Source organism: Ursus maritimus, unplaced genomic scaffold (assembly GCF_017311325.1).
Source record: "Ursus maritimus isolate PB19 unplaced genomic scaffold, ASM1731132v1 scaffold_4, whole genome shotgun sequence".
NCBI lineage: Eukaryota > Metazoa > Chordata > Mammalia > Carnivora > Ursidae > Ursus > Ursus maritimus.
Window position 1 is genome coordinate 64904813 of NW_024426552.1, and position 24990 is coordinate 64929802.

The window sequence follows — 24990 nt, forward strand, 5'->3', positions numbered from 1 at the left end:
TCTGCTTAATTCATATTTATAAGTACTGGTTCAATCAGAATGACACCAACTAGTAAAATTTTTGCCAAAAATAAATTTTAGATTGGTCTGTAAGTGCCAAATGGATAGAGGACATTTATAAAGTGCTGCCTAGATATAACAAAAATTAAATGTTAATCTGATAAAAGGATAGCCCTCAAAGATGCAGTTATTTTTTGTGCACTTGGCAACATCAATTCCTGTGCTACCCTCACATCTACCTCTTCAGCTGGCTTAAGCTTGTGACTTTTCCCGATGACAAAGAAACTGTGAAAATATAAACAGTACGTAATGAATCTATATTTTACTGATATTTACTATTTTACAAAGTAGGCATGAAATAAGTACTATTATGATATTAAGAAGCCTGCCTGGTTTTACCAGTTCTCTCTACATAATACATACGAAATAAAAAAATTAAGATTTTAAATAGAGCAATATTCCAAAAACTTATCATAGAAACTTATTAAAGCCATAGCACAATTTCAGATCTCATACGATGAACATGATAGAATTTCAACCACAAATATTTTTAGTCCAATACATGGGGCCATACTTGCCAGTTGCTATATTAAGGATACAGACCATTGGTCTTCAGGCAGGTAAGTGAATACGAAAAATTTATTTTACTTATATAAACTTTATAATAAAGTCTAATTACATGACATCACCCATCACCAAGAAGAGAATAAAATGAACACCGTTAATGGCAGAAGATCATTATTACATCTTCAACTGGCTTTATGCCAAATATGATGCATAAGCTGGTAGTTATATTTAGACCTATGCTTGGGCTCATGTGTATATATTCATGTATTCACATTCACATATGCAAATATAAATATGTAACAATATTATGATGATTTCTGAATTTGCCTCCAAAATAGAAGCTAATACAAAAGTTAATTCAAAGAAAAGTTTCCATTTCAAATAAGACACAGAGATGAATAAAAGAGGTAACAAGAAACCCAGAAAAACTCATCCTTTTATGAATAAGTGATAACTCTAAATTTACTGCACTTGATATAAACTCTATTATAATATTACAAACTCTTTCCCAAAAAATAAGTGTTTGAGTCAAACATCTACAGCCCTAACAAAAAAAAAAACAAAAAAAATTGAGGTTGTAATGTACTCTTGGACTTTAACCAAAACTGGATTTTCCAGTGCAGTGTTACTCAAAAGAACAGTGTATTTTGAGACCAGCTCACTATAACTGCAAAATATTTATGAGATTACCTTACTTCTCAGGTATGAAAGATTGTGACTCATTCATTTGCCTTTTATGGAGCTTTTGTAGCGTGAGGATCAAATGGTCCTTCCAAGCTCAAAAGTCTCTCCTTAGCAAAAAAAAAAAAAAAAAAAAAAAAAAAAAAAAAAAGTCACCTAAGTGTCTTTAAATTTCTTTGCCAAAAGAAATTCTAGGCATTCATTCTAGGCATTTTTAGAGGAAGGTAACATGAGAGTTAGTCCCAATCCTGTAGATGTTCAGACGTTCTCGAGTTAAAAATGACCAAAAATTAAAAAAAAAAAAAAAAAAGAAATAAAAAATTAATGTCCTAATGAATCATACAGAATTAGTTCAGGGGTAAAAAGACATATTCTTGAGATTTTTGCTTTAAAATAGGATATAATAAAGAAATGTAAAGACAGACATGAAGCAAGTACAGCAAATTATTGACAATTACTGAATACAACGGATGAGTTTATGAAGTTCACTATCCTTTAATTCTGTAAGTTTACAAATTTTCATATTAAAGATTCACTTGATAATTCATTAAAAACATGCACATATAAAATCTTCAGCAAGTTTTAAAAAAGCAACTTTAAAAAAATAAAATACACTAAAAACAAATAGGCCAAAATATTAAAGAGTCGTTGTACTGCAAATACGAGAACCTAAGAGATTTCTTTATTCTTGTATTCTGCTTTTCATCACCTCCTCTTCCCCACTCCCCAAAACGCACTGATTTTATGATGGCGGGGATATATATTTACATACACACACATACCTAACACTGTCAAAATTAAAATAAAGTGGTTTCAGGCTTAAAATGGAAAATTAAGTTCTTCAAAATAAATGAATAACGGTAAAGGATTTACCTGCTCTTCTCTTTTCTGCTTGCGTAACTGCAGTCCCTCTTCCTCCCTCCTCCTGCGCATCTCATCAGGATTCAGGGACTTATTTTTGTAACTTTTCAGGCGAAAGTTCTCTTTTCCTGGGGTAGTCATGTTTTCTACAAAAATGAGAGAAAGGAAGAGAACAAATAAGCTTGGCTTATGGTAAAGAGCTGTTATTCTAACAGCTCAGCCTTTTAAACATATACATGCCCAACCTCACTGAATAAGGACACCAGAAATGGTTATTTTTTTTAACAGCTTTATCAAAATGTACAAGTCAACAGCTTTCGTATTTTCACATCAATGGGCAAACCATTACCACAGTCAATTTTTTAACATTTTCATCACCTCAAAAAGAAACTGTACCATTTGGCTATCACTCCTTTTCAGGACATTTCATATGAATAGAATCATACGCGTGGTCTCTGTGCCTGGCTTCTTTCACTTATTATATTTTCAAAGTTCATCTATGTTGCAACATATATCTGTACTTTATTCCTTTTTATGGCTGAATAATATCCCATCACACGAGATATCCCATTATATTTTATATCTCATCAAGACATTTGTGTTCTTTCCACTTTTTGGCTATTATGAATACTGCTTCCATAAACATCTGTGGACAAGTTTTTACGTAGACGTATATTTTCATTTTTCTCGGGCATATACCTAGGAATTGAACTGCTGGGTCACACGGTAACTCTGTTTCATCGTTTAAGGAACTGCCAAACTATTTTTCCAAAGTGCTGCACTACTTTACGTTCCCACCAGCGGTGTATGAGGGCTGATAATTTCTCCACTATCACAATTTTTGGTGTCTGCTGCCCTTTCACATATTTATTTTCTAACTGTATATCTTCCATTAAAACAAAAGAAGTCTATTCAGATTCTTTGCCCATTTTTAAAGTCTTTTTTTCATCATTAAAAGAATTCTTTTTTTTTTTTTAAAGATTTTATTTATTTGACAGAGAGAGAGAAAGCCAGCGAGAGAGGGAACACAAGCAGGGGGAGTGGGAGAGGAAGAAGCAGGCTCATAGCGGAGGAGCCTGATGTGGGGCTCGATCCCACAACGCCGGGATCACACCCTGAGCCGAAGGCAGACGCTTAACCGCTGTGCCACCCAGGCGCCCCAAGAATTCTTTATATATTATAGATATAAGTCCCTTATGAGAGCGGTGCCTGAGTGGAGCAACTGGTTGAGCATCTGACTCCTGACGTTTCAGCTCAGGTCATGATCTCAGCGTCACAGAATCAAGGCCCACGTGAGGCTCCCTGCTCAGCACAGAGTCTGCTTCCCTATCCCTCTTGTGTGCTCTCTCTCTAAAAATTAACGGATCTCTTACAAAAAAAAAAAGAAAGAAAAGAAAAAGTCCCTTATCAGATATATAGTTTTTAAATATTTTCTTTCACTCTATAGGTTTTCTTTTCACTTTCTTAATGGTGTCCTTTGAAGCGCAAAAGTTTTTAATTTTGATGAAGTCCAAATTAATCTATTTTTTTTGTTGTTGCTCATGCTTTTAGTGTCATACTTAGGGATTCTTAATCCTAAGTCTCCTTCTACGAGTTTTAAAGTTTTAGCTCTTACAGTTAGGTCTGTCATCTATTTTGAGTTAATTATTATTTACGGTACAAGGTAAGGGTCCAACTACATTATTTCACATATGGCTACCCATTCGTTCCAGGCACCATTTGTTGAATTCAGGCTATTCTTTCTCCATTGAATGGTCCTAACACCCCTGTTGAAAAACAAATTGACCACATCTATATGGTTTTATTTCTCACTCCTATTCCATTGATCTGTTTGTATACGCTTGTGCTGATTCAACACAATTTTGACTGACATTATTGTAGTAAGTTCTGAAATCAGGAAGTATATGTCCTCCTATCTTATTCTTTTTCAAGACTGTTTTGGCTCTTCTAGACACCCTGCAATTCCATATGATTTTTAGGATCAGTCTGTCAATTTCTACAAAGTCAGCTGGGATTCTGATATGGACTACACTGAATCTGTGGGTCAATGTGGGGAGTATTGCCATCTTAATGTTAAATCTTCCAATCCACAGACAGGATACTTTTTTCTTAGATCTTCTCTAGTTTCTTTCAACAATATTTTGTGGTTTTCAGTGTTTTATACTTCTTTTGTTGAATTTATTCCTATTCTCATTTTTTTGATGCTATTGTAAATGAATTTCTTTCTTAATTTCACTTTTGGATTGTTCATGACAAGTCTATGGAAATACAATTGATTTTTGTATACTGATTTTGTATTTTGCAACTTTGCTGAACTTGTGTATTGTGCTAATATTTTTTTAGCGGATTCCTTAGGATTTTCTAAGACATTTCATACAAAATCATAATCATCTGCCAGAGACAGTTTTGTTTCTTTCTTTCCAGTCTTGAGGCCTTTGTGTATTTTTCTTTCTTTTCCTTATTTTTTTCCCAAAATTGCCATAGCTAGAACCTCTAATATAATGTCAAATAAAAATGGAGAAAGCAGACACTTTTCTTATTCCAGATTGTAGGGAAAAAGTGTTCAGTTTTCCCCATTAAGTATGATGTTATCTTTGAATTTTTCATAGGTATGTCTTTATTCATGTTGAGGAAGGTCCCTTCTAATCCTCGTTTTTTGAGTGTTTTTATCATTTAAAGGGTGTTGGATTTGTCAATTTTTTTGTGTGTCTATCACGAGAACAATGTGACTTTTGTTTTTTATTTCCTGACACGTTATATTAATTGGTTTGTGAACTTTACACTAACCTTGCATTTCTGGGATATTATGCCACTTGGTGCTGGTGTAAAATTCTTTTTATATGCTGGTGAATTAGGTTTGCTAGTATTTTGAGGATTTTTGTGTTCATCTTCATAAGAGAGAGTGGTCTGTAGTTTTCCTGTGATGTCTTTAGTATCAGGGTAACACTAATACTAGCTTCATAAAATAAGTTGGGAAGTGTTCCCCTTCACAATTTTTAGGAAGAGTTAGCATTCTTCTTTAAGTGTTTGGTAGAATTCAGCAGTGAAGCCACATGGGCCTGGGGTTTTCTTTGTGGGTGGAGCTTTATGATTAAACCAATCTTTTCACTTGCTAAGGTCTATTCAGTTTGTCTATGTAAGTCAGTTTCAGCAGCTGTCTTTCTAAAAATCTGTCCATTTTAGGGGGCCTTGGTGACTCAGTTGGTTGGGTGTCCGACTCTTGGTTTCGGTTCAGGTCATATCTCATGATCTCAGGGCTGTGAGATCGAATCCTGTGACGGGCTCCACACTCAGCAGAGAGTCTGCCTGAGATTCTCTTTCTCTCCCTCTCTCTCTCTGTCCCTCCCCCCCTCATGCTTGCTCTCTCAAAAATAAATATTTTAAAAATTCTCCATTTTATCTAAGCTGTTAAGTTATTGGTATGCAGTTGTTCATAGTATTCCTTTACAATCCTTTCCATTTTTTGTAATCCCAGCAGTAATGTTCCCTCTGTTATTTCGGATTCAAGTAATTTAAGTGCTCTTTTTTTCTATGTTAATCTGGCTAAAGGTTTGCCAATTTTGTTGATTTTTTTCAAAGAAGCAGATTTTGGTTTCCTTAATTTTTTTTTTTTATTTTCTAGTTCATTAATCTCTACTCTCATCTTTATTATTTCCCTCCTTCTGCTTGTTTTAGGTTTACTTTGTTCTTTTTTTTCCCAGTAACTTAAGGTGGAACGTTAGTTGTTGATCTAAGTGATATCTTCCTTCTTTCTTAATATAAGCATTTATTACTTGAAGTTTCCCTGTAAGCACTGCTTTAGCTGTATCCCATGTTTTCTTAAGTGGTAACTTCATTTTCATTTATCTCAAACTATTTTCTGATTTCTCTTTTCATTTCTTCTTTGACCTACTGGTTATTTGGGAATATCTTAATTTCCACATATTTGTGAGTTCCCCAAATTTCTGTTAGTGATTTCTAATTTCTTTCCACTTGGTCAGAGAACAACCTTCGTATTATTCAATCCTTTTAAGATTTGCTTTGTGGCCTAGCTTATGGTTTATCCTTGAAAATGTCCCACATTCACTGGGAAGAATATATATATTCTATTGTTGCTGGGTGGCAGTGGTGTTCCACAGATGTCTGCTAGCTCTAGTTGGTTTATGGTGTGGCTTCTTTGTTGATCTTATGCCTAGCTGTTTTGTCCATTACTTAAAGTGGGATATTGTAGTCTCCCAACCATTACTGCTAAATTGTCTATCTTTCTCTTCATTTCTGTCAGATTTTACTTCTTGTATTTCGGTGCTGTTATTAGGTACATATATACTTGTAACTTTTATCTTTGTAGTGGATTGACTCTTTCATCCCTTTTTATCTCTAGTAACATTTTTTGTTTTAAAGTGTATTTTTTCTGGGGCGCCTGGGTGGCTCAGTCGTTGAGCACCTGCCTTTGGCTCAGGTCATGATCCCAGCGTTCTGGGATCGGCGTTCTGGGATTGAGCCCCATATCCTGCTCCCTGCTCAGCGGGAAGCCTGCTTCTCCCCATCCCCCTGCTCGTGTTCCCTCTCTCGCTGCCTCTCAGTCAAATAAATATTTAAAAAAATAAAATAAAATAAAATAAAATAAAGTCTATTTTTTCTGATATTAGTACATCCACTCCAGGTTTCTTGTGGTGGTTGTTTGCATAATACATCTTCTTCCATCCTTATACTTTCAATGTATTTGTATCTTTCAACTTAAAGTACATCTCTTGTAAAGAGCATATAGTTGGATACTTTGACAATCTCTGCCTTTTTTTATTATATAGTTTAATCAATTCATGTTTAATATTATTACTTACATAGTTGATTTATGACTGTTTTTTTATTTTCTATGTATCTAATTTTTTTTTTGCTCCTTTATTACTCTTGACTGCTTGTTTTACATTGAGTATTTTCTAATGAAGCACTAAAATTTCTTTAATGACCTTTTCACTGTTTTGTTTGTTTGTTTTTGTTTTTCTCCCTAGGGGCTGCTCAAGGGCTTACCATATACATTTTAACTTCAGACTTACAGCAGCTTCAGACTTACACTAGCTTAATTCCAGTAAGATACAGAAATGTTACGCTATATAGTTCTATTACCTTTTCCTCCATTTGATGGCACCGTTGTGATACATATTACATTTACTGTTACAAATCCAACATGCACTATGTTATAATTATGACTTTATCACCTATAGTCATTTCCTTAGCTTGATATAGCTTTGCCTCCACCTACCTATATGCTGCTATTGACAGATACATTACAAATATACTACATTTCTACAGCGTATAGACCCAAGAACACATTATACACATATTATTTTATACAACTGCTTTTTTAGAAGATGTATTTATTTATTTTAGAGAGAGAGAGAAGGAGAGCTAGAGCTAGCACAAGCAGGAGGGGCATGGGGAGAAAGAATCTGAAGCAGACTCCATGCTAGGCGCAAGCCCAACACAAGGCTCCATCTCATAACCCTGTGATTGTGACCTGAGCATAACCAAGAGTTGCAAGCCTAACTGACTGCACCACCCACAGACCCCACACAACTGCTTTTTAAATCAGTTTTAAGTAAAAAGGAGAAAAAATATGTAGTTATATTCTCTTTTAAAATTACATAATTACCTTGAATTATGTACTCTTTGTTCCTATGGATTCAAATTACCATCTGGGATCACTTGCTTTCAGCTTAAAGAACTCCCTTTAGCATTCTTGCAACGTGGATCTGCTAGTAATAAACTCAGTTCCTGTTTATCTGGGAAAAATCTTCATTTCACTATCATTTTAAAAGATAGCTTTGCTGGATACATAGGACTTTTGGTTGACTGTATTTGTCTTTGAGTACTTAGGATATATTATTACACTGCCTCTGACCTCCATTGTTTCTGCTGAGAAGTAAGCTATTTTTCTTATCTGGGCTCCCTTGGAAGACAATCCCTTGAAGAAGAGATTAGGAAATATTTTATGACCTGCTTCTCCCCCTAACCACCCAACCAAATCTCTGAACCAGACCCTCAAGCTGGGGGTGCAGACAACAGCGCACCTCTCTCAGAGCTCCCTCCTGTAGGAGCAGAATATTTTGTTGAGGGTAGGTGGCAGCCTGAGGTCTTCTCAGCTTGTCTCTTCGGACAGGAAATCAACACCTTATAAAACAGAAAAGATGATCTATTCCCCAGTACTCCCAGCAGCTCTGCACCCAGGTAGAGCCTCTGTTCCACAGGTGGGGACTGGACAGAGGATAGTCCTCTGCCTCTCCACCACAAACACCCACAACTTAGCCTCAGCAGCAGGCAGCCAGGAGCAGGGTGAGAAATCCTGATGTCCTGCTCCTCCCAAGAAAACCTTCCCTCCAACTGGAAGCTCCTCATTTATTGTATGCCCTAGGGCCATTTCCAGAAGCTTTAAATAGTTGTTTTTTCAAGTTTTGTCCAAGTTTTTACTAGGGAGTGGGTCTGTAGAGCTCCTTGTGCCGTCAGGCTGGAATTCACAAAAGTTATTTTTAAGACGATTTTACTGCAAGCCTGGATTGAGAATCATTTGATTTATAATGTGCTATGTTGCAACATCTATTTTACCTGAATCTCTTAACAAACATATAAGGCAAGAATTATTCTCATCCTTTACAGTTAAGGATTCAGGATGCTAAAAAAGGTTAAGTGACTTGGCCAGGGTTACACACTTAATACAAGATACAGCAAGCATATGAACCTAGGTTCCTGGTTATAAACCTGATGTTCAACTGTTAGGTACTGAACTGTGCTCCCCCCTACCAACTATATACTGATGCCCTAACTCAATGACTACATTTGGATATAGGGCCTTTAAGGAGGTAATTAAGGTTAAATGGGTTCGTAAGAGTGGGGCCCTAATCCAGTAGGACTAGTGTCCTTACAAGAAGAGGAAGAGACACCAGAGATCTCTGCCCTCAACCCCATCCCGTATGTACACACAAAAAAAGGTTGTGTGAGGAAACAGTGAGAAGGCAGTCATCCACACTCTCAGGAAGAGAAGCCCCACCAAAAACCAACCCTGTTGGCACCATGATCTTGGACTTCCAGCCTCCAAAACTGGGATAAAATGAATTTCTGTTATTTAAGCCACCCAATCTGTGGTACTTTTTATGGCTGCCCAAGCAGACTAATATATACACCTGGTGGTATTTTGTCAGATTGAGCTTTATCAGACTGAAAGGCAGAGGGAACATAAATGAGAATTTGCGAATAATTATGAAGAAATCACTTAATGGTGCTAAGAAATTATCTAGAGAAAAAAGGTGGATTCCTGAAGCAAGCAGCATTTTGGCTCTGAAATATCACAACACAGCATAGTAAGAGCAGTGTTACAATGATGACGCAAGTTCAAAAATTAGAAGTTTTAGGTCAAAGAAAGGAGAAAGCCTACCGTAACAGGGCAAGACCTAGACATAGTTTAACAATACCAAAAACCGATTGGACTTCAGTCACTGGAAGCCTGTACTCAACATGGAACTGGAGGGACACACAATTAAGGGAACACAATGTTATGAATACACATATACAGAGAGAAAGAATAAGAGCTAAAACAAATGGAGTAAAAGGCAAAATGAACAACTGAGGAATGGGGCTGAAGGGCAAAAGGAGGACCTTAGTATATTTCTTGAAACTCCTATCAGCTTGAAATTAGTGCAAAAAAAATTTCAAATATAAAAAAATCTGAAAGGAAAGAAATGCTCATACAAACTACTATTCACTTGCTTCCTTTTATTAAAGTGACATAGAAGCAAGTCCACAGAAGAGAGCCGGCCTTAAAGTTCTGTTTTCAAATTTACTTCTTAGCACAGGGATGCAGAAAAAATACCAAACTTCTGTGAGCCTTGGCTTCCTCATTTGCACAACGGGGATATTACCTTCTAAGGTGAAGAGAAGATGAAAGCATACTCCTACTGTCTAGCCCATATATAGCTCATACCTGATATTTGTGTAATGAAGAAATGGCTATAAATAGCTCTAAAGTTTCAAAAAAAGATCTCCTCTGACTAAACTGATGAGGTATAGTTCCATAGAGAAGATGGTGTTTCAGCTAGGTTGTGAAGGATAGATAAAATGTCAGCAGTTGAAGTTAAAAGAGAAAGACCCACAAAACAGAAGAGTACAAATTAAAGGACAGACATTAGATAGAACTGATGAAGAACAGCAATAAGTCGTATTTGATTAGAGCAACTGTTCCTTCGAAAGTACATAGACACGAGAAATGCTAGCACCTGTTTTCTCTCTTTTTCTGTTAAATTGTGGTATCTGAGAACTGACAAATGATCCATCGCTCAAACTAATAATTTCTATCATCCATATAGTGTTCTCATGCCTCTGAAATATTCTTCCCTTCTGAATTACAAAAAGGCTCATGTTAAAAAACAAAAAAAACAAACCATACGGAAGGATATAAACAGATAAATGAAGATGTACACCTCCGCCTAAAGGTAACCACCATCAAGTTCTCTGCATATCCTTTCAAAAACTGGTTATATAAGTATACACATATCCTTTTGGCTTTTTTGTACACTGATGGGAAATTACACACACAATTCTGCACTTTTGCTTCAACTCTAGACAACCTTCCATACAATGCCTATAGAGTTAAATTCTTTTTAACATAGTAATTTTTATACCATAATGACCAGACCCTAAACATCACTGACAATTAAGCTTGTCTCCAATTTTCCATCACATGTTGTAACCAATATTCTCCTTCATGTATTTGCATATATTCTGCAATTATAGCCAATAATGAACTCTAAACAGTGGAACCTACAGATCTAAAGTATGTGCACTTAAAATTCTGATAGTCAAAGTACCCCCTAAAATACTGCACCAATGTACACCAGTGAATATGAGTGCATCACTTCCCCACCACTACCGTTAACTCAAGACTGATTTAAACTTTTCCATATTTGACAATATCATGTGAAAAAATGCTTCTCGTGAAAACTATTCTCATAATACTAAGACATTATATATGCTTCTTTTTCATTTTCACTCATAAGTTTTTCAGAAGCTTCATGACGTGATGACATCATCACTCTGATGCCTAATGGAACGTATGCTGTGTATTTCTGTGTTTTAAAATGTTGTTTTAATTTCTAATACAATAAATATTAACAGGTATAAAACAACAACATAAACAAAAGTTCTCTGGGGTCCTCAATAAGTTAAGAGTGTAAAGAAGTTCCCAGGCCAAAAAATTTAAGAATCCTTAATCCAATCCTTTGTCTTTTTTTTTTTTTTTTTTAAGATTTATTTATTTGTCAGAGAGAGAGAGAGAGAGAGCGTGCGCACACAAGCATGGGGAACAACAGGCAGAGGGAGAAGCAGGCTCCTCACCTAGCAAGGAGCCCAACGCGGGACTCAATCCCATCTGAGCTGAAAGCAGATGCTTAACTGACTGAGCCACCCAGGCGTCCCTAATCTTTTTCATCTTAAGAAAACAAAGAGTCACTGGATATTCAGATAACATTTTAATCATAGATTAAGGAAACTCAACATCTTTATAATACTGTCTTCTTGATCAATAATTAAATATGTATTTACATTTATCTTTTTTGTGGCAATGATAAATGCGAAATTTCCTTCCATTATATTCTAATTGGCTACTGTCTATATATGAAAAAATTACTCATTACTATACATATATTAATTTTTTAAGCCAGCCAATGAATTAAATCAGCCACTGAATTCTGTTTGGTACTTTCAGCTGACACTCTCCATATTTAATATCTCTAAAAAATTGTAACTTTTGCCTCCTCATTCTTTTTTTTTTTTTTTAAGATTTTATTTATTTGACAGAGAGAGAGACAGCCAGCAAGAGAGGAAACACAAGCAGGGGGAGTGGGAGAGGAAGAAGCAGGCTCCCAGCGGAGGAGCCCAATGCGGGGCTCGATCCCAGGACTCTGGGATCACGCCCTGAGCCAAAGGCAGATGCTTAAGGACTGAGCCACCCAGGTGCTCCTTGCCTCCTCATTCTAATGTTTGTATTCCATTTCACTTCCTATTTTAAAATATTTAGTACTTCCAGGACAAAGTTACAATGTTAAGCAACAAAGGTTAGAGCAGGCATTTTCATCTCATTTCTGGTTTTGATCTATGTCTAATGTTTTGTTACTAAACATGATATATGGGTACTTTTTTAAAAGCCAGGTTTACTTAAGTATTATTTATAATTTACATATAGTAAAACTTGACATTTAAGTAAATACCACCACAAATAGAGAACATTTTCTTTACTATGAAAAGTTCTGTCAGGTCTCTTTCTAGTAAATCCACTCCCTTCACAACCCCAGGCACTCAATAGCGTATTTTCTGTCCCTGCAGTTTTGCATTTTCCAGAAAGTAAAATATATGGAACCATCCAGTATGTAGCCTTTTGAGTGTGGCTTCGTTCAGTCAGTATTAACTAATTTGAGATTCATCAATGTTGTTTTATCTATCAGTAATTCATTCCTTTTATTGCTGAATTGTATTTCATTGTATTCCACAAACTATCTATTCACCACTTGATAGACATTTGGATGGCTTGCTGTTTTTGGTGATTATGAATAAGTCACTATAAACATTCATATATGGTTTTTGTGTGAACAAATATTTTCATTTTTGGGGGGTAAAAACCTAGGATGACACTGCTGGGTCATATGGTAAGAATATGCCTAAATTTATAAAACTGTCAAACTGTTTTTCAAAGTGGCTGTACCATCATGCATTCCTACCAGCAATCTATGAGCTCCAGTTGTGTTGCAGTATTGTTTTGAGATACTCTTTAAAAAAAAATGACATCTAGGGGCGCCTGGGTGGCACAGCAGTTAAGCGTCTGCCTTCGGCTCAGGGCGTGATCCCGGCATTATGGGATCGAGCCCCACATCAGGCTCCTCCGCTATGAGCCTGCTTCTTCCTCTCCCCCTCCCCACTGCTTGTGTTCCCTCTCTCACTGTCTCTCTCTCTGTCAAATAAATAAATAAAATCTTTAAAAATAAATAAATAAAATAAATAAAATTAAAAAATGACATCTAAGTACCAGCCATCCAAACTTATTTTACTAGTTTTTAAAACCTGAAATGTGTGCTGAATTTTATCAAATGACTTTTTTTGGTGGTTATTAAAATGCTCAAGTTTATTTACTTTGACCTTTTAAATATGGTGAGATATTAATAGATTTCTTAATACTGAATGATTGATTCTTGGAATAAACACATTTGGTCATGGTGTATCATCCTTTTAAATTCTCTGTTAATATTTTCTCCAAAATTTCTATACCACAAATCAAAATCACAATGAGATATTACCCACCACCTGTCAAAATAGTATCAAAAAGACAAGAAATAACAACTGTTGGTGAGGATGTAGAGAAAAAGGAACCCTCATGCATTTTTGAATTTTTGGTGAAAATTCAAACTGGTGCAGCCACTGTAGAAAACAGTATGGAGGTTCCTCAAATATTAAAAATAGAATCACCAAATGATCCAATAATTCCACTACTGGGTATTTACCCAAAGAATATGGAAACACTCATTTGAAAAGATAGATGCACTCCTATGTTTATGGCAGCATTGTTTACAATAGCCAAGATATGGAAGGAACTTGAATGTCCATCGATAGATGAATGAATAAAAAAGACATGGTGTGTATATATATACACAACGGACTATTACTCTACCACCAAAAAAAAAAAAAAAAAATCTTTCCACTTTGTGACAACACAGATGGACCTACAGGGTATCACGCTAAGTGAAATAACTCAGAGAAAGACAAATACCCTATGATTTCACTTATATGTGGAATCTAAAAAACAAAGCAAGCAAACAAACAAAACAAAAAGCAAACCCAACCCATGAATATGAAGAACAAACTGGTGGTTTGCCAGAGGGGAGAGGAGTCGGGGGCATGAGCAAAAGAAGTGAAGGGGAATGGCAGATACAGGCTTTCAGACAGGGAGTGAATAAGTCACACTGATGACTTATTCTAGGGAATAGTCAATGGTACTGTAACAATGTTGTAAGGTGACATACAGTAGCTACACTTGTGGTGAGCACTGCACAGTTAGAGAATTGTAGAATCACTACCTTGTATACCTGAAACTAATGTAATGTGTCAACTCTACTTCAATTAAAAAAAAAACCATAAAAGAAAAATTTCTATACCAGTATCCATTAATGAGATTGATTATTTAATATAATACCCTCCTCCCTGCCTTTTTGTGGGGGACAGGGTATCTGTCACATTGAGAACGTTTTTGAAAAAACACATGGGTATGATTCCAATTATATGACATTCTACAAAAGGCAAAACTATGTAAACAGTTAAAAGATCAGTGGTTGCCAGGGGTTTGTGGGGTGGGAGGGATGAAAAGCAGAGCAGAAAAGATTTTTAGGGCATTTAGAAACTATTCTGAATGATACTATAATGGTGGATATCTGTCACAATACATTTGTCAAAACCCACAGATATACAATGTGAAGAATGAATGTAAACTGAATGTAAACTATGGACTCTGGATGATAGTGATGTACCAGTATTGGTTCCATTTTAACAAATGTACCAATCTGATGCAAATGTTGATGGTGGGGAAGGTAGTAGGGTACATGGGAACTCTACTTTCCATTCAATTTTGTTACGAACCTAAAAGTACTCTAAAAAATAAAGTCTATATTTTAAAATCTTAAATATGTATTCACTCATATTGATGGTTGGTTCCCCCACTTTGTGGGTTAAAAAGGGGACTTTATCTGTCACGTGGGAGAGCTTTTTAAAAAAACAGACACCTCAACTGTCCTTCCAAAGAATTTGATGAGTAAGTCTGAAGCATATACTAGGTCTCTGGTATTTTGTTTTTTCTTTCAAAGATTCCCAAGTAAATTCTGATATATATCTGCAACTGAAAAACACTATAATGGAGCAAAAGCTTTACTGAAAAATAATGCAAAATACAGCTGAAATGTAGGCTTAAGTTGGATTCCAAGGAACTTTGATAATAAAGAAATGAAACAAAATCTACAGAGGGTTATAAGAGGAATAATAAATAGTATGAAAAATTTTGTTAATCCTAATCAAATATTTTTTAGGATATTATCACCTAGACAATTAATTAAAACACCTAAGTTACTGTCAGTAACTTTTCAAAGTACCCTCTCAGGAACCAGAAGCCTTTAGAATAAAGTCATTATGCCTAATTTTTCATGTTTTCTAAGGAAATAAAGCCCAGAAAGCAATAAAACTAAAAACGAGATGCAAAATTGGTGGTGAAATACAAATGCACTCTACTCTTCCAGAATGAAATCTTCTACTTCCTCCTTCATGTCCATTTAATTATCAAGTTTTCCTTATTACTCTATCCAAAGTGCTTTATTTTATCTGCTCCTGTCTATTCTCACTGCCACTGTTCTAGTCCAGGTCCTTGTCTTCCTATATCCATATAATCACAAGACCTCTAACCCACCCCTCCTTAACCTCAGGCTATCTGCTCTTCAAGTCATCCTTCACACAGCTCTCAGATTAATCTCAACACCTTTTTCACTGTATTACTTCAATGCCTAAGGCCCTAAAATGAATCTTTAGCACATCTTAAATCAAATTTGAACTTTTGTCCTACAAGATCCCTTGGCCTTGACTGATTCAATAAATACTCTCTCCATTCTACACCAATCTATACCCAACACACTGAATGTAGATCTTTTTATATTTTATTATATTCAAGACAGTATATATTTAGTGTGCTGAGTTAAGCCACCCAGTCAGTAAATCCCAAACATACACTAGAAATTTGGAATATTTAACATTCAACATATTCTTTGTGAGACACCAAAAAATGCTAATATAGTTAATTTACTTAATTGATCATATAAATTAAGCATAATTTTATCAGAAAACATGACAAAAAAGTATGATTACAAATTAAGTTATGGCTTTATAAGTATAAGCATACATGAATTTAAGTATAAAAAAGCTTTTAGTTCATTTATGAATATTAATACTCATTTGTTACCAACTTCTAATCAAGTTGGTACCAGGCCCTTTTAAAAGATTTTAATAAAAATTAGAGAAGAAAAGTAAAATTGGAAATGTCCTACCCATTTTTTTTCCTACAAAATAATTCAAAGAGTTCCTTTATTTTAATGACATTCTAGCAGGGGCAAAGTCTGAAAAACACTGCCTTAAGTCTCTCCTCTAAAAAGTCAATGCTGCAGACATGATTCATTGTCTCATCTCTGGTTCCATCTTATAGCTCTAACCACATTAATCTAATAGAAATACCTACTTTCTTTCATGTCCCAGCTTCAAACTTTCTTCCATTCAGTTGACTATAACCTTTGACCCTGAATTCTGACCTCACCTTCCAGTATCTATGGGTTCCCAACTTTCAACGTTCCCCAAAGACCTCAATAGCCAAACGTTTAAAGGAAAATATTTACTAAGGATTTTAGAAATCCATACCCTAGGATTCAGTAATTCCACTTTTGGAATATACCCAAAGGAAACAAAATTAGCAGTTATGTATAAGACTGTTCACTGCAATATGATTGTTACAGTGAAAAATTGTAAACCTAAAAATTCCAAAATGAGGGCTTGGTTATGGAAATGACAACATACTGAGAAATGAGAAAATACTAACATATGAAAAATCCGGATGTTGGGAACAAAAACCCAACTTATATTTTCTCTATACCTTTAAAAATACTTCATAACTTAAAGTGGTATACAAAAATTTTAAGAGCAAGTTAATATTATTTTTCTATATCTTCCAAATTTTCTATAGTAAGCAATATACTATTTATACAATAAGAAAAACTTTCAAAAAGTAGAGCTGAAAGCATATATTTACCACAGTGAAGCTTCCCAGCCTACCTAAAACACTGAAAACACTGCATTTCGTTACCTTTGGCTAGAATTTTATCAACTCAATGTTTTGCTATTTCATCAAAGTTCTGATGGAATACTTTAAAACTACCTCTTCCCTTTTATGTAGTTGGATTTTTTTAATTTTTATTTTTTTAGTTTTTCTTTAAAGATTTATTTAAGAGAGAGAGGGGCACCTAGATGGCTCAGTCGGTTAAACATCTGCCTTCAACTCAGGTCCTGATTGCCTGCGTCAGGTTCCCCGCTCAGGGGTGAGTCCACTTCTCCCTCTCCCGCTGCTTCTCTCTCTTGCTCCCCTTGCTCTCCCTCCCCTTGCTCATGCTGTCTCCTTCTCTCAAATAAATAAATAAAATCTTTAAAGAGAGAGAGAGCCCATGAACACATGCCCATTGGGAGGATAGGGGAAGGTAAGGGACAGAAGGATAGGAAGAGAATCCTGGAGAGAGCAGACTCCTAGCTGAATGCAGAGTCAGAGGCAGGGCTCAATACCAGGACCCTGAGATCATGACCTGAGCCAAAATCAAGAGTCCACACTCCCACTCACTGACTGAGCCACCCGGAGCCCCTTGGATTATTTTTTTTTTTTTAAGAAATCTTTCCCAAAAATGGTGTAACGAGTTCCCTCATGTTAAAAAAGACAAACCACAAACTTGCCTTAATCCAATTCATATTCATTACTGAAATATCAAATTAAGCAGCGGCACATACAGGATGTACCGTTCCTCCCAAGATATATTAACAACTCGATGCCCAGAAATTTTAATTTTTTTAAGATTTTAAGTAATCTCTACACACAACATGGGACTTGAACCCACAACCCTGAGATCAAAAGCTGCATACTCCACCAACCAAGCCAGCCAGGTCCCCCTCAGATATTTTGATTTGAATCTTCAACACTACACATAGGAGTGAGCATACAGCAGTCCATCAAATGCTGTGAAAAGAATGAACAGACCAGAAAATAAAGAGCTTACAAACTAATTTAATATTGTTTCAACTGTACTTAAAATTTTTTTTAAAAGTCCATATAAAGAAATAAAATGGTAAATTTGGTAGACTGATCAACACTAAAATTATAACTTTTTTTTTTAAAGGAATGACCCACAGGATAGAGAGAAAAGGAGAGGATCACATATGATAAGATGTCAAACCTTTGTTAGAAAATATAAAACAGATGGTCAAATGGTATTATACCAGCAAAGCGGAGAACTCTAAAGCCTAAGCACTTGCAAAGGAGCGGATTCACACTGCCCACAAGCAGAAGGCTTCACAGGCATCTCTGAAGGTTGAGGGAGCAAAACTAGAAGGTTAGCTCAAAGTCTACAGAACAGTCATCACAGCCTGCTTTCCTCCCCCACTGTTCAGAACCAGGCAACCATCCCTCGCCCACCCTACACTTGTGGAGAGAATTACTCTAAAGAAATCAAACTAAAGAGACTCCAAAATGGAGGTCTCCAGTACAGTAAGTTGGGAGTGAAATGCCACACAGAAAACAGGATTACACGAACACAATGAACGATGAAAACCCCAGCTCTTTTTCTAAGATAGGTTCTCAAAACATAGCAGCCAGGTGTACCTGCCCTCAAGAGACTGGAGGTTCTCTTTCTCAAGGAAACTGACCAGCCCAAGAGAAAAGACCTATGAGCGTCCCCTCCTCCCATAAATGGCCACCTTTAACAAGTCACACCTATAGAGTTTTCAGTTCAGTTTCTGGCAATTCACTCTTAAATACGAATGGACAGCCATGTAAGATTATGGTTGGGGAAAGCCTCTATAGAGAAAAGACGGCAATAGAAACAAAAAAAAGGAACTTAAAAGAAACAGAGCAAAAGGGGGGAAAAGAAAAACTAAAAAAAAAAAATCATTAAAATCTTCAAAAGGCTTATAGTGCCTATGAAATAATATAAAGATACTATAACATAGAATGAGTTCTAAGAAAATTAAAATGTGGATAGAAATTAAAAACTCAATAGAAAGTTTGGAAGTTAACACTGAGGAAATTTCTTAGGAAGCAGAACAAAAAAGACTAAGTGATGGAAAGTAAGAGGGGAAAAAAAGAGAATTAAAAGAACAACCTATGAGGGGTTACCTGGGTGGCTCAGTCGGTTAAGCGACTGCCTTCAGCTCAGGTCATGATCCCAGGGTCCTCGGATCAAGACCCACAACAGGCTCTCTGATCAGTGGGAAGTATACTTCTCCCTCTCCCTGCCGCTCCCCCTGCTTCTACTCTTTCTCTCCCTGTCAAATAAATAAAATCTTTTAAAAACATCAAATAAAAATAAAAGAACAACCTATGAGTTCCAATACCCAAATAATACAAATCCCAACAGCGAACAAAAAAACTGATGAGGAAGAGATTATCAAAGAAACAAGGCATCAAATTTAGAATACCCATTCAATGAAAGACACTATAAACAAAATTAACAGAAAAACGATAGGCTTAGAGAATATATTTTCCAAGCCTAAAATCAACAGATGGTTCAAATCTAAATTCCACAAGGAACTTCTGCAATCAAAAAGAAAGACAGCAACCCAAAGGAAAGAGAAACTAAGAGCGAAACAATTTTCAAAAGGGAAAACCTGAATGGATACAAGAGATGCTCAAACGCACTAGTAATCAGAGAATGTAAACTGAAATAAGATACCTACTTTATATCCAACAGACTGGCAAATACTAGAAAGCTGAATAAAACCAAGTACTGACAGAGATGTGGGCAAACAACAACCCTCCTGTAGGTCTAGTGAGCACATAAACTATTCTATGACCCAGGAACCCCACTCCTAGGTATATATCCCAGAGAACTTCTCACACAGATCCATAATAATATACAAGTAAGAGTGTATTTACCACAGTGTATTTCTGATGCCAGAAAGGTAGGAAAGAAAAATAAAATGTGGTAGATGTATATTAGGAAATTATACCAACTGTATGTACACAAAACAAAAAGGTCTCCAAAACAATGCTGAGTCAAAAAAAGTAAGAAACAGAACAAGGTCTATAACATAATACATAAACTAAATACACACACACCACGACATATTTCACCGTGATTCAATGATTCATATACAATCAAGAAATATATCAATCACAATGCAGTGGATACCTGCTGAAAACGGTAATGGGGAAGTAGGGCTTAGAAACGAAAGGAAAATTTAAAGAGAACCCTGTACGGTCTGATGATCGTACATCAAGAACTGAGAAGCATAATTAACTTAAAAAAATTTTTTACCTCAAGTCCAAAAAATAGTAAAAAATGTTTTTCCAGAACTAAAGGACACAAATTTCCAGTTTGTAAGCATCCATGGAGTGCCCTAAAAAAACAAAACAAAACAAAACACCAAACAAAACCTATCTAGGCACATTATCATGAAATTTCAGGGGTTAAAAATAATATCCGAAAAGTTTCTAGAAAGATGGGAAGGTCACAAAGAAAGAATCTGAATGGTTTTGGACTTCAACAGCAACACTGGAATGCAAGAAAACAAGCTATGATTCCAAACTTTTTAAGCCTACAATTTTATACCCAGCCAAATTATTGATGAAATGTTAAGACAGAATAGAGATTTATTTCAATCATGCACTCAGAAAGTTTTTACTTCCCCAGTATCCTTTCTCAGGAGGCTAAGAAAATATGGGAAACAGGAGACCCAATATAGAAGAGAGGCAAAGAGAATTTTAAGAGTCATGTAAAGAGAAGTTCCAGGATAACAGGTGGCAAGTAGGCCTAAAAAGTAACCAGTCCAGACTGCATTAAAAGGGCGGAGAGTTCCAGGACAGCTATCTCAGGAAATGAAGGGAGGGAAAAAAAGTATTAACTCCTGGAAAAACACAAATTGGTTAACAGAAGAAATGACATCATAAAACACTACATGGTTCAGCTGTGAATATTTACATAGCTATAATTCTGTAAACACTCTGAATATTGACTTAATAAAGAACTATGTCAATATTGGGAGGATGGGAGAGGCAGTACGTATACATGGAGGAAAGTCAATAGATAATGCCTGAAATTGCTATATCAAGAAAAAGCAACAGAAGCAAATTATTAATATGAGAGTAAACAGATTTTAAAAAAAGAGTTAGGGGTACCTGGGTGGCTCAATCAGTTAAGCATCTGACTCTTGATCTCAGCTCAGGTTTTGTACTCAAGAGTCATGAGAGCATGGAGCCTACTTTAAAAAAGGAGGGGCTCTAAAAGTGCAGGGACTAGGACAGGCGGCAGTTGTTTTTATACAGGTATTCTAATTTAAAAAATGTATTTTTAATGGCAATAAAGCAAGGACTTGAACAGTCTTTCTTCAGCTTTTAGTAAATTAGATCTTCACAGTATCATTTCATGATGCTAAATGAACTACACCTAGTTTGTTCTGCTTGGGAGACTAAATTGCAAAACCAACACAAAATCAAGCTTCAGTGGCTGATGTGAACATAGTACAAATAGCCCTGTTTGAATTCCAGCTCCATCACGTACTATGTGAAGTAGGGCAAGTTACCTAACCACCCCTGTACATGTAACCACCTCCTCAAAGTGGTTCTGCAAGGATAATTAAGTGAAAATACTTAATGTAATGCTTGATCCATCAACAGATGTCAGTCCCTCCTGCCTGTCTTTCTGTTCCCTAGCTACAAGCCCCCATTCTGGCCCCAAGCTGCCTTGTTGGTCAGAATACAGAGACTCATGGACAACTCAGCACATATCCCTCCTCATGCTGGAAAATCAATCACGATGAGTAAGCAGACTTATCTTTGTATATGAAGGGCAGCATTATTCTTGTTATGTGAAGAAGATTATCCCTATTATCCACATTCTGGATTATTGCCTGCTTTCAAGAACTGTCCTAATTAATCTACTATACTAGGTCAGAAACATTTTATCACTTCGATCTGTGTTTTGTGGGGTTGTAACATCTTTTAAAGACAAAAACAAAAACAGTACTGCACGTTCCATCAGTCTTCATCCCTGCTCTTTCACTGCAGGGCCTCAAAATTTTCTAATGCAGGCCCTATCTGGCCCCTCGTTGGCCTGGGGCCATCTCCTGCTTACTGCAGCAAGAACACAGTGAAATCAGCCCCAATCAGCTAATTGAATTGTTTACCATTTCCAACGTTTTCTTCCATTATTATAGCTGAATTCATAATACCTGCAGAGTATAGCAATCTTAAAACAAAGACTTTTGAGTAATAGGGAATTACCTTTATCACTAGGTCAAGTCACTTTTACTTGCATGGCCCAAAGTCTTAATTGCTTTTATACAAAGTATTCATATAGATGTCTAAAAACAATCTGACAGACTTAAAACAAACATCATAAATCATCAAGACAATCATTAATTTAGCAAACAGTGTGCTAAAACAATGGAGCTAAAAACAAGATATAATCCTTAATCTCAAATGAAAGGGAAAAGGTAGAAACTAAATTGAGAGCAACAAAGAACAAAGAAAATAGTCCAGGAAACAACTGAAAGAAATTCTAAACTATCTGGTATAGTTTATAACGTAGTTGAGGCTAAAGAAAATTACAAAAATTGGACACAGCTCTGAACCCCCTGACAGTCAAAGTGTAAAGAGCAACAGGATGGCTTACAAAACACAAATGACCTAAGAAAAGCGGTCATTTGTTTAAAATAAAAAACATCTATCAATTTGTCTTAAAAAGAATTTTGTCTCTGTAGTATCTACTTTATAAGGACCAATAGATAAATTAGAAAGTGTGTTGGATGGCAACAAAGACTTTTTCATGTGTCTTTTTTTTTTTTTTAAGATTTTATTTATTTGACAGAGAGAGCACAAGCAGGGGGAGCAGCAGGCAGAGGGAGAGGGAGAAGCAGGCTCCCTGCTAAGCAAGGAGCCGAATGTGGGGCTCCATCCCAGGACCCTGGGATCAAGACCCTAGCGGAAGGCAGAGCTTAACCTTAACCGACTGAGCCACCCAGGTGCCTCATGTTGTCTTTTATTATGTACCAATCCTAGATAAAAGTCAATGTCCATAATTTTAAATCACACGTCTCTGAAGAGGACCTAAAGTAACAAAATGCAAGTATACTGACTTCAGGTGAGGTTTTTACTTCTGTCATTTAGTTTATTCTAGGTTTCTATATGTTTTGTTTCTCTACTAGACTGTGAATTCCTCAAGGCTCCTCTGATTCCATTTGAACTTCCTCTGCTGTTTACTAGAGTACATTACAGTTCCTGCTCAATTATAACAACTGATAAAATTCCATGCAGTTAATATCTGTATTCATTATGTTAGTCTAACCCTCCAGACTATCACTTCCATGACATAGTGAAGTGTTTTGGCCATATCTGTGTTTCTAGTCTCAGAGCACACAATCACTAAGTATTCACTGAATGAACATTAAAACATACAACGAAGAAGTATGAAAGAAGAGGAGAAATAATTTTTTTTTTGAGAAATAATTCTTAAAACGGCAGTGATCTTGGGTTCTAAGACTGGTTCCAACAAGAGCTGGAAAACCTTAGGTAAGTTATTCAACTTCTCTGGCCTTTACATTTTCGTCGGTAGAATCAAAAAAATTAACATCTACTTCAAAGTTACTGTGAGGATTAGATGTTTTACTATCCCTGGGTATTCAGCACAATACCTGGAAAGGGGCTCAAATGTTCATTCCTTTCTCTGAAGTCCTCCATCTTACAATCAGGTATACACAGTGCCCCCCAAGAATAAATGATTTCAGTAAAAATACAATAAACTTCATTATCACTTTCCTTTGTAAAGTTAAAATTTCATCTCAATTTTGAAGGGGAAACAACTTCCGGATCCGTTTCAAAATATTCCAAATACAAGAACAAGTTAATGTCAAGAATGAGCCTGAAAGCAACAAGAGAGGGGAAAATCACTTACTCATCTACTGCTGAGAAACAGGGGTTTTGAAGGAACTGTTTCTTAAAGGAAAAAAGGACTGAAAAAGTTAGGAATATTATTTATTAGCATGTTTTAAAAAAACTTCAAATTGTTTATTCTGAATTTAAAACTTAAAAAATCAATGATTTTGAAATCTTTCCCTTAAAAGTGGCACATTAAATACTTCCTTTCCAACCTAAAACATTCCTTCAAAACGACTTCCCTGGCTCCAGTCATCCTTCGGTTTTCTCCTCCCATTTTCGCTTCATCTAATACTTAGCAGTTTCCCTCGCATAACCACTTACACTATATGCAGACGAAGTTCTGTGATTCCTATAATTACCACACCCCGGTCAGCCGCTTCAGGCCCATGTTGTTATGACATCTGTAAACTGCAGCCGTCCGTCTCCACCCCCGCCCCCCTCCCTCCCAACCACCGGCTCCGGCTAGGGCTGTAACTTGTGAATTCCCGAGACGGTCCCTTCCAACCTCCATCAGGATTTCTACACGCGCCCCCTGCTCCCTCCTGCCTCAGTCCCAGCACTCTGCGCTGCCCACCCCCGCCCCCCGCCCGCCCGCTCGCGCCGGGCCGCGGCGCAGGCTCAGCGCTCGCCTCCTCTCCGCCCCGCTGCCTCGGCGCCCCGCAGTCCCCGGCGCCGCTTCCAGCCCCGCCGCCTCGCCGCGCCGCCCCGCCCCGCCTCGCCTGGACCGGCGTTCCCGATGGCGATCACACCAGCGCTCCCCACCCCCACCCTCCCCTCCGCCGGCCGCGCGGCCGTTAGGGCAGCCGGGACCGTGACGCACGGACGCTCCGCGAGCGCCCGGGCCCAGGAACGCGAGCCCGGCCGGCGCCCGCCCTCGCCCCGGGGCCTCTCCCAGGTCCCGCCGAGGACTGCCGGATCCGCCAGTGAGAGGGGGAGGGGCCAGAGCCACGGGGCCCCGCACTCACCAGGCTCAAGGCAACCGATCCCGGTGCCGATGCTGGGGTTAGCCGCTCGCTCGCTTGCCGGCCCGCCGTACCTCTCCCGCGCACGAGCTCTAACAGCCGGCCAGCGCCGGTGCTCACCAGGCCTCGCTCTCCGCCGCCGCGCACCCAGCAGCGAGACCCAGCTCAGCGGGCGTTCGCAGTGCGCCTGCG

At 37.2% G+C, this 24990-nt stretch overlaps 1 protein-coding gene across 2 annotated transcripts in view; it reads right to left on the reverse strand.

Moving 5' to 3' along the window:
* Window positions 1-24990, reverse strand: part of KPNA1 (karyopherin subunit alpha 1) — a 69215-nt gene extending 44225 nt beyond the window's left edge. Inside the window, exons 1-3 of one of the 2 annotated variants that reach the window (XM_040621322.1) lie at window positions 24802-24916; window positions 23593-23819; window positions 2122-2255 (exon numbers count right to left, since the gene is read on the reverse strand). In XM_040621322.1, coding sequence (XP_040477256.1) covers window positions 2122-2255; window positions 23593-23638 — 180 coding nt within the window. In that variant the 5' untranslated portion in view covers window positions 23639-23819; window positions 24802-24916. Of the gene's footprint in view, window positions 1-2121; window positions 2256-23592; window positions 23820-24801 lie in introns of both variants that reach the window. The other variant, XM_040621323.1, reaches the window with a different exon arrangement.